This window comes from Condylura cristata, unplaced genomic scaffold (genome assembly GCF_000260355.1).
Source record: "Condylura cristata isolate star-nosed mole 26May11 unplaced genomic scaffold, ConCri1.0 scaffold00005, whole genome shotgun sequence".
NCBI lineage: Eukaryota > Metazoa > Chordata > Mammalia > Eulipotyphla > Talpidae > Condylura > Condylura cristata.
In genome coordinates this window covers 51,908,533-51,919,014 of record NW_004567106.1, presented here as the reverse complement: position 1 = coordinate 51,919,014, position 10,482 = coordinate 51,908,533, and the positions used below count along the sequence as shown (strand labels likewise).

Here is a 10,482-nt window from a genome sequence, read left to right as displayed (position 1 = left end):
TGTTATGCCCATTAAGTAAATTTTTCACTTCAGACATTGTACTTTTTGGCTTTAGATTTGCATGTTTTTTGTGGCTTCCATTTCTCTACTGAGACTTTTCACCTATAATCATTGTTACCATGTTTTCTTTTAAGTACTTGAACATTTAAAGATTCATTTAAAAAAATTTTTCTTCTCATTTCATGTATCTGCCCCACCTCAGAAACATTTTCTTTTGATGTTTTTTTCACAAATATCTGCACACTTTTCTAACTTGCTTTTTTTTTTCTATTGTATGCTTGACATTGTTGTCCTTCTTTAGTTGGTATTTGATTTATTTTTGTAAATTTCTTTTAGCCTGTCTCATTTTTGTTCTTTGTTACAGCATGTTTTACAGGTAAACACCTATTTGGATTTTACATGAAGGCCTTTCTATATCTCAGATTGAATGCCTACAATGCTTAATGAGGCCTCTCCACCCCCACTGAGCAGCAACTGTAATGTCAACTCTTTATGACATGCAGTAGGCAATATCTGCTCGGCTCTACAGAGTCTTTTATGTCTGTCTTGAGCCTCGCTCTTGGCCAAGGCCTGAAGGTGAATCTCCACACAGTTAGTCGGACCACACTGTTCACAACTACCTATTTTCATAGATGCTGCCCTGCCATTTTCAGCTGCTTCAACAGCCCAAAATGCCATTCTCTCCTCCTTAATTAAGGCTGCTGTTCTCTTGGGTTCTAATTTCTTTCAAAAAAGTGCCCTTTAGCAGGAAAAAAAAAAAAAACAGGATAACTACAGGGTAGTTGGGGAGCATATCTTGTGATGTCCTTATCTGAAAGATTGCTGCTATATGGTGCCTATTGTCCAGTGTCTTAAAAGATTTGCTTTATAATTTTGTTCTGTCAGAGATCTTTCAGCAGGACAATAAATCAGATACCTATTACTCTCTTATAGCTGGAAGCAGATCTTGGATGTACATTAACATAATAAATGCACACTGAGGCTTAAATCACTGACATTATATTGTGTCCAAAAAGCACAACTTATGGCAAAGAATAGGCAAACTTGTGATTAGTATACATTTTAGGAGTGGTTAAAGTGGAGGGGCAGTGTTTTCAAGGGCACTGTAAACTTTCCATTGCAAACTTAACCTATGTTATTATGCATATGACCCTCTTAGTTGGGTAGACTTTATTTAATGTTAGATAGCCTACATATTCTATGTTTTAATCTAAAGTTATATATTTTTACATTCTAAACTTTAACAAAAATACGTGATTTTGTTATCTGATAATATATACTCTGTGTTGTTATGTATATGATATTTGTAGGCTTAGAAAGTTTAAAGGATCTATTTTTTTCCTTTCCCATCCTGGGCCTGTCCTATTAATCAAAAAGGTCTCTTAAGATCACTGATGTTGGAGAGACTGGGGGACGTTGAATCACTAGTTAGTGAGTAGCTAAATTGGCCCTAGGAAGAAGTCAGCCTGAAAGACAAATAACTATTTGGTTGAAGAAGTACTCCATTTTTAAAGGGTGGAGATGGTTTGGTAGTAAATTAGTTCTCTCTGCCCTGGGAGATTAGACAAACAATAGATCTAACTAAGAAAATAGACTGACTCATTTGGCTACAATGCTACACTGAAGTTACAAGCAAACTCACAATGTCCAGAAAGTGAATTGGGTTCTGTATACTGTAAATGAGTTTTACAGTCAATTCTGAGATTTCTCATTGAATAAACCAAAACTCAAATGTTAAAACCAGAGATACAAAGGCACTCTGAGCCCTGTCTCCCTTTGCCTGATCACTTGCTAGAACAAGGCTGAAATAACACTTCATTATTTACTAACTCTTCTTTCGGATGTTATTTATTATCATTATTATTATCAGTTACAAAAGAAGTGAGGTTTGCAATAATCTTTCCTCCTAATTTTCTTGGGCATTTTCCAGCTTCTTCCAGAAGTGAATACACTATCATCAAAGTGAGGTACAGATGAGGAGAGAGAAGAGTCAGATCTGCTGGGGAGGAAGAGAAATTGTACAGGGCTAAGTAATAGGTCATAAGTGAACAGGGGTGGAGAATGGTGGAAATGGAATCACAGATCTGGAAGAGACTAGTCATCTGGTCCACATTGGCTCAAGACAGGTCAGGAAGGGGTGTTTTGGGTGGACCTTGTTTCGCATTTGGATTTCACTTTTCTTAAACTTTGTCAACCTTTGCCTTTCACCAAGCCTGATTTCCTCCTTGCAAGTCATTGGCACATCTCCTGCACTGGGATGAAGCCCTTTAGCGTGCCTTTAATTACTTCAGGGGATGAACGGTTCTTTTTCCAGGAGGTCTGTTTCAGGTTTAGGTCATTCCATTGGCCTCACCAACAACAGAAGGGCAGATCTCCTGGCCCCTCAGTTAATCCCCCGGGTGGAAAGGAAGTGCCTCTCAGCTGATGGTCACACTCCACATTTTTCTAAGTCCCCTCAGCTGTGAGGACACACTGTGCTGAGGTGGGTGGGACTGTGAATGGAGAAGTTGTGTAGGTAGTTTCAGGTCTTATTGTCTAGGAGCTAGGCACAGGACTGCTGACTTCTCTCAGCACCCACATCCACACCCCTAGTTTATTCGCTGCTAGAAATGAAGTTTTGGCAACTTATGGTTCCCTCTGGGGCCACCCATCTCTTCTACACGTTCCACACGTCTGGATTTACTGTAAAGGACTGGACAATGGAGGGCGGAAGTAAATTTCAGCTAATTTCTTCATCCAGGCGAGAGGTTTATGAACATTAGCATGGAGAGGTAAATGAGATTTTTTTTTTTTTTTTTGCGTTCCGGTGCCTATCACATCCCTCCCTGTGTCCCCACACTCCACACCAGCCTGTGCTCACACTGAGAGCAGAAACGCCCCCCATACACTGCCCCACGCCCTCCCAGCCCCTCCCTCGCAGCCAGCACAGACCGAACAGAACTTCCCCTGGGTCGTGGCCCAGCGATATGGAGCGGCCCTGGCACTGAGCCCTGCTTTTCCCGAGTCGTGGGTGGCGCGGTGCTTGTTTGCCTCCCCTCCCTTTCCGGACCCAAACGGGGATGTATCTGGGTCAGCCTGGGAGGGGCCGGACCTGCCGGGGACCAGCGGGGGAAAAGGGGTGGTGATGACAGCATCTTTCAGGTTTTTGGCGTTTCTGAGGTTCCCTGGTCCAGCCCCTCACTGCACTCACACCCAGCGAAAGCTGATGCTCAGGCCGTCCAGGCCCGAGGAGTCTGGGCGCGGGGGGAGCGCACCCGTCCTTCGTATCTGAACGCCACCCTCCACGCCCTGCGAACAATGCAGCGCCCACCCCCACCCGCACACATTCCGCATCTGCCAAGACACGCTCCCAGGCGGCGGGTCCCTCCGCCCCAGGAAAAGAGCAATGGAACAGTTCACGGCCGCCGCGAGTTCCTGGTCTTCCTTCCTTTCCGGTGATAAACGGCGGGGCTACACGCCAGTTGCTGCTCAAGATGCTCCACCCGCGGGCCTGAACGCCTCTCTCTCTCTCTCTCTCTCCGTCTCTCTCTGCCTCTCCCCCCACTCCTCCCACCCGCTCTTGCTCTCCCCCTCTCCGATCTGTGGGGGCCCAGCTGCAGGATCCGGGGTCCTTGTACCTCAGACAAGCGCAGAGGTTGGGCGCCCGGCGGCGGGAGGCTTCCTCCCAGCGAGCACCGAGGAATCAAGGCCACGGGTCTTCCTTTCCCCAGGCCTGACCCCTCCCTCCCCACCCTGCCCTGCAAAGACCCTGCAGCTCCACGTTTACAAGTGCTCGCCCTTCCTCTCGGTGTCAGGGAAAGGAGCGGGCAATGAGTTGAGACTCATAATCCTGGGTTCTTGCATCCTGCACACAGATAGCTCATCTTCTCGCGCCCCCCACACTGCACGGCCGGAGACTTCTGTTCGCCGAGGCCAGTCTCGCCTAACCGGAACGCGAATTCCTGTGGCTGGAGCCCACGGATGATGCTCGCTGGCCGGGAGCTTCCCGAAAGGTGTCTGCCTCCCCAGGTGCTCGAGGCCACGCTGAGGGGCTCCTCCTTCCGCGCCTCACCTCACCCCCAGACATCTCTTGCCACCACCTCGCCCACCCTTGTCTAAACCCCCGCGCCCCCCGCCCCCGGGCGCAGCGCCCCCTCCCTCGGCTGCGCCCGGGCGGGGAGCTGAACGGACAGGGGCGCGCGGGAGGCGCGCAGAGCTCTCCGGCTGCCGGCGCTCGCCACGCCTGGGGAATTGGGCTGTGGGCGAGGCGGCTGAGGCTGGCCTTTATCGCTCGCCCCCTGGTCGTTTGAAACTTTATCAGCGAGTCTCGCCACTAGCCGCAGACGCGAGCGGGGGGCGGGGGCGCGGCGCGGCGCCGGCGGCCGTGACTGGGCGCTCCCGGCGCTGAGCGCTTCTGCTCGGGGCACGCATGGCGCCCGCACAAGGAGTCTGACCTGATGCGGACGCAAGGGGGTTAATATGAACGCCCCTGTCGGTGGAATCTGGCTTTGGCTCCCTCTGCTCTTGACCTGGCTCACCCCTGAGGTCAGCTCTTCATGGTGGTAAGTACTCTCGCGCGCACGCGGGCGCAGGGGGACTTTGGACATGGGATTGGGGTCACCACTGGCCACAGAGATCCTTCCAGAGGGCGCTTTGCGGAGGCCGCAGTTGCCACAGATTCTAGCCTGGCTGCTGCCCTATCTTATTGCTCTAACCTGAGCTCCTTCACTTTTCCACGAAAGACCATTTTAGCTTTGACAACTCAAAAAAAAAAAAGCCATCTACCCATATTACCCCCTCAAATGCAAATGAGACCTCAGATGTTTGGTTTATTTGGATCAGCAAATTTCTTAGCCCATTGAGAGAGGCACTAGCTGTGTCTCTAGCCATGGTATGTGTTTGGTGTGTGTGTGTGGGGGGGGTGTTCGTTCACCTTGAAAACCATACCCCCCCCAAAATTGCCATTACAGGCAGTCAAGAGCTATAGAACCCAAAGCAGGTGATTTTTGCTTTATTTCCCGTCCTTCCACATTCCAAATGCTTCACCCCAGTGGGGCAGTGCATTTGCTGCCTCCGGGAAGAGAGGAAGCCTTAAGGGGAAGTTCCAGAGCCCGAGGCTCTAAAAAATTCCGATTAAAACCCATTCAACCCAGAGTAACTTTGCTGCTGTCCTTTGTACATAGCTGTGCGATTTATTTATTTAGCAAAGTGAAGGCACACTGAAATGTAACAGGTTTTAGCATCATCTCTACAAGCCCAGGAGAGGACAGAGAAGAGTTTCTGGGTGGGAGAGATCTATCTCCCAACCTTAGCTTGAAAAGATAGGTAGTTGAGAGCTTTGTAATGTCCTTGTATCTACAAATGACTCTGAAAGGCTGTCCTGTGAGTTGATTTTAAAGAATCTGGCAAAAGTAAGGATTCTCAGGCAAAGGGAGGACTAGAGCAGGGAGCTTCAGGACATCAGAGCTCTTCAAGGCAAAGCGTTGATGGGAAGAGTAAAGTCGATTCTTTCCTAAGCCACTTTGAACAGGAAGGCATTTAGCCTTGACACTGCCGACACAGGATCAAAGATTGATTTATCAGAGTAACCATTTTTCAATAAAATGACTATTTCTGTTTCCTTGGGTGTATAAACATTATTTATTGCATGGGCTTTTTGTCACATTGTCTCTCAGCTGTCACTTAAATATATTTTTTAAAAGTCACAGCTGTAACGATTTTATGATCATAGAAAATAATGAAAATACAAGAAAAAGACATTCTCCTTATTTGATCGCTTCAAAAGACACCTATGGCAGCTTGGGTTATATAAAAGGTACCTTTCTAAACATTTCACAACTAATAGAGAACATCTGGGTAGAGATGATGATGTAATTTTTTGTTAAAGTTTCTTTTCAAAAGTACTTTATGGAGCTATAACACTGTTTGATTCTTCCAAACATTTAGTGTCCTTAATAACAATAGAATTTTTTCCAAAGGCTTTCCATAAAAGCCAAGAGGCGCTGGTGGAAAATGGAAATATTTAAAGGATTCTTTAGTAAGTTAAGAACAGCATGTCTGTGATGAGAGCGTCACCTTAGATACCAGCAGGTGTTGATTAGATAAATAAGGACAGTTTCTTAAGACAGCTCAACATTAGGTCCAACACATAGGAGCTGGGAACTTCTAAAGGTCAGCATCCCCCAAAGCCAAGTTCAGACACATTGTGCCATGGAGAGCAGAGTTTTGGGGGCTACATCTTTGAATCACTCTTCCCCACACACTTTGCCTCTTCCCCAGTCAGTCTGTCTCCTGACTTCAGACTATGCCTCTGCTGTCCCGCCCAGAGCACCCCCTGGTGGCCCTGACTTCGTGTCCAAGAGCCAGACTTGACTCCAGATCTCTTCTGCCCCTCACTCTTCATGCCTGACTTGCCACTAAAATTAAATCATCTTTGCTTTCTCCGATCACCAAAAGGAGAAGGAATTTATGTTCCCAAAGTGCTTTGAACTCTTAGGGCTCCTGGGAAAACACCGGGCCTCACTGTTGATGGTGCTCTCACCTCTGTGGGTGTTTCCCAGGTACATGAAAGCTGCAGGCGGCTCCTCCAGGGTGATGTGTGACAATGTGCCAGGCCTGGTGAGCCGCCAGCGACAGCTGTGCCACCGACACCCGGACGTGATGCGTGCCATCGGCTTCGGCGTCGCAGAGTGGACAGCAGAATGCCAGCACCAGTTTCGCCAGCACCGCTGGAACTGCAACACCCTGGACAGGGATCACAGCCTCTTCGGCAGGGTCCTGCTCCGAAGTAAGTCTCCTGCCCTCCTGCAGCTCCACACGCTCTCCTCCACGCACACTCCCTTCCCTTGGTCGGCAAAGTCCCCGCTCAGCTTTCCTTGCACTTGCACTTCATTCATTCCAAAATTTGCTGTTAGGTGGCATTGGCCCCGGTTGTATGGGATGAGAGAAATCAAGGGACTTCATCTAAAAAGTTGCAGGAGGCTGGTCAAAGTTAGGCTGCAGCCCAAGCTGGTGGCTTTCCACTCTTTGCTCTTTCCATCTGTCACACACTACAACTGCCCGTCCCTCCAGATTTAGATGTTGGCTCTAGGAGGAAGCAGGCAGAAGATTCTTTTGATCTGTTTTACTCTTCTGAGATTTCAATCCTCCAGAAGGATTGGAGCAGGAGATCAGGATGGAACACCCTTATCTGTTTTGTACATGGATCGTCATTATTACAAAACGCCATCTGAGTGTCATTGAGAAGTAGAAACAACTCTCTGCCCAATACCTGTGACCTTGATTCTGCTGCTCAGCCAGAGTCACTCCGTGTCCACCTTCAATGCTTTTCTATAGGGCAGGTCTTAGCCAGACTTCCCTGTACCAGCTCACTTAGTACACTAAGTGTTGCGGCACCGTTTATTCACTGAATGGTTGAGTGAATGAACAGACAGACTCATAGGGTGCCAGGCACATTGTAGGCAAGGGAAGGTTAGGGACCATGAATACATCTATTTTCTGTTTACTTAGAAGGAGCATTAAACACTATCTACTTACATAATAAACCTCTTAAAAGTTCTGAATAAGGAAAGTAGCTCACTAGCTGATAAATATTCTGAGAAAATTAATTTAAAACTAGATTCTATTAAAAGAAACCTATCACTTAATCTGACATTATTAACACAATGAACTTGGCATTATCTTCAAGAAATAGTATGACCCATTTGCTCTTGGGAAATCTGAAAACAGATTTCTGAAAATGCAGCAGCTTATAGATGAACCCCAGAAACAGGAAACTTTACACTTGTTTTTGCCCACTCCCCCCCTTAGTAAGAAAATCATTCAAGCTATGCACTTGGTAATGCTTAACAGAGGGTGTTTCTATCATGTAATCATCACAGCCCTAGGGTTTTATGAGGCCAAATGCATAACTGACTGTCTCTAAAATCCCCCAAGGGCGTAGTACTCTCACTCTCCGTGTATCCCTAAAGTTAATTTACTGCAATATTCTGCAATTTTATTCTCTAGTTTAAGAATTATATTCTTCTGCATTCCTCTTGGACTTTCAATATGATACTGCAAATTTTTGAAAGGTTAATAGTTAATTTCAGCTGCATGCTTCTTTAAGATTGCACCTACATTACTCACTAATGAATCAGTTAAAGTGCTGGACCTTATTTAAGAGACATTGCAAATACTAGAATGAGTTAATCTCTGGATGTATTGTTTATAGGTGCTCAAATTTTAAGATGTATTAGGATTTTTCTTCGTTAGAGTCCTCACAATCATTTTACAGTATCACAAATTAAATGTATTTCTCATTTATAGAATGATCACCTTTAGATTCTATCTATGGAAATCCATTAAGATGTCTTTGCCTTTAGAAACGAAAAGAAGCACCTTTTGGTCACAAATCAAAAGAACCAAATTTGACCACTGATGCTGAAGACAGTGGATCTATGGAAATGGAGGATTCATTCACAAAATATTTTAGCTTAATCTGGTCAATATTCGCTTCTTCAGAATCCTAGAGTTGCTAAGAGGTCAGTGGTTAAAACTAGAAGTAGCAGAGATAGTTAGACTTAGTCTGGCACCTCAGGTTAATAAGGGATCCTGACTTCTTGTAGTTCCTTCAGATTTCTTGCAGATGAAGCTGAATGCTTTGCCAGAGTACTCAAAACTTAAAACATTCATGCTACACAATTTCTTTCCATTCTTTACAGAGGCCAGATTTCTTCCTGGACTTTTATGTAAACTGCTGTGACTGTCAGTGACGATTTTGTGTTGGGTATAGGAGGGCTGATTTGGCCTAATATAGCATATCCTGGAAATAATCATGAAATTCCAACAAAACTATCCAAAGATTTTTACAATTAATTGCTTGGAGAGAAAAATCACATCTCAAGTTGTGTAGAACTCTCCTTTGGAAATCTAAATGCCCTCATAGGGGAATAGGAAAGGCAAAGGGCACCCGCACGTCTAGGACAAGCATGAAGCTATTGACATATGCATGATTGCAGAGAAATGGAGAACATTATCTCCCTTGCCCACACAGCTGGAGTAAAACGAACCATTTTTTAAGGAACATTTGTAATTCACTCATTCAATGGACTATCACCAGTCACAGGCTCAAAAACCTGTGACAGAATAAATCCCAAAATACTGCTGTAAGAATATGCCTCCAGAATTCCAGAAAAAGCCTTTAAAAAAAAATGGTGATTAGCTCTCATCCTTGAAAATGTCAAAGGGGGAAAAAAAAAAAACCCCAGCATTTTAAAAGGGAGTTGAATAACCCTATAACCTTCTAGAAGCCTCGCTTCTAGCTTTTGCCCTCTTAGGCATCAGTCCCCCACCCCAAAGAAAAGCTATGCCTGTGAACTTGGTAGACATTTCTTCACTTATCTCAATCCAAAAATTAGACTCTTTAATAGTAACACATCAGAAAGTATAAACATCACCATTTAGATTAGGATTTTGTTTCATTTTGTGATGACTTTAAAAGGAATCAGTTTTTCTAAGAAGAGGCCCAAGATCAAAATTTGTTTTGTTACAAAGCCAATGCTCGAAATGTGCTACTATTTCACACATAGCATTTTAGTGATTCATCTAAGATACTTAAGTGAAAACATCTTAGGGCTGTATCTACACAATACTAAAACATCTGGAGGTAAAATATAGAGTCATTCATTATGTGACCATTTAATTTAAATAAACAGTTGTCTCTTTAGTAAAGTGTTTGAATAATAAACGACAAAGGTGCTACTTTTGTTTTGGAATTTTTCTCTGAAATGTAGATTTCAGTGATTTTTTTTTCCATTCAATTAACAAGCTGATGTTAATTGTTTGCAGTTTACATCAGGATGAATTCTGAACCTAGACAACTTCTACTACTTTCAAAATACTGTCTGCTTGTTAACATCCTATCATCAACATCGTCTATACCTTTGTCCTAAAAGACCACCTCACAAAATTTCTTTTTTTCTTAAAAAAATAAACTAGGGCTAACTACATAAGCATTCCAGAGTTTTCCTCTATGTCCTATCTCTAAAATGTGGGCACTAGATACCAAATCCAAAGCCAGGCTTTAGCTGATTAATAGTAAAACTCCATACAAGGTATTTTCCTCAGCCATAAAGTAGCATCAAACAAGTTTTACTTACCCATTAGCCACTACCTGAGATTACTTCATATTCACCCCCATTAGTTACTTTCATCTATAAAATGTCTCACTTCTGTTTAGAAGATCCGAGATCCTTCTTGTCTGGTGCTCTTTACCATGGGCCCATGGCCATCACTTTTCTCTCTGGAGAGAGCTACCTGCTACCTGTGGCAAATATTCATGTAATTGATTTTACCTAACTACCAGCATGATTGATTCCTTTTTTGATGGTTAGAGGTTTGGGGGAGATATTTTTTGAAGGCTGAGGTAAGTGCCATTTAATATGGTGTAGATATGTTTTCCTGATTTTTAATAATGAGACTAGCAGAGCAAATATTGCAAGGGATGAATAGTAAATTTTAGCA

At 44.4% G+C, this 10,482-nt stretch overlaps 1 protein-coding gene across 2 annotated transcripts in view; it reads left to right on the top strand.

Moving 5' to 3' along the window:
* The first annotated feature begins 3,729 nt into the window (after positions 1 to 3,729).
* The window catches only part of WNT2 (wingless-type MMTV integration site family member 2), a 41,736-nt gene continuing 34,983 nt past the window's right edge, over positions 3,730 to 10,482 (top strand). For both annotated transcript variants that reach the window (XM_012721083.1, XM_004676971.2), the window contains exons 1-2: positions 3,730 to 4,541; positions 6,540 to 6,766. In XM_012721083.1, coding sequence (XP_012576537.1) covers positions 4,459 to 4,541; positions 6,540 to 6,766 — 310 coding nt within the window. In that variant the 5' untranslated portion in view covers positions 3,730 to 4,458. The remainder of the gene's footprint in view (positions 4,542 to 6,539; positions 6,767 to 10,482) is intronic.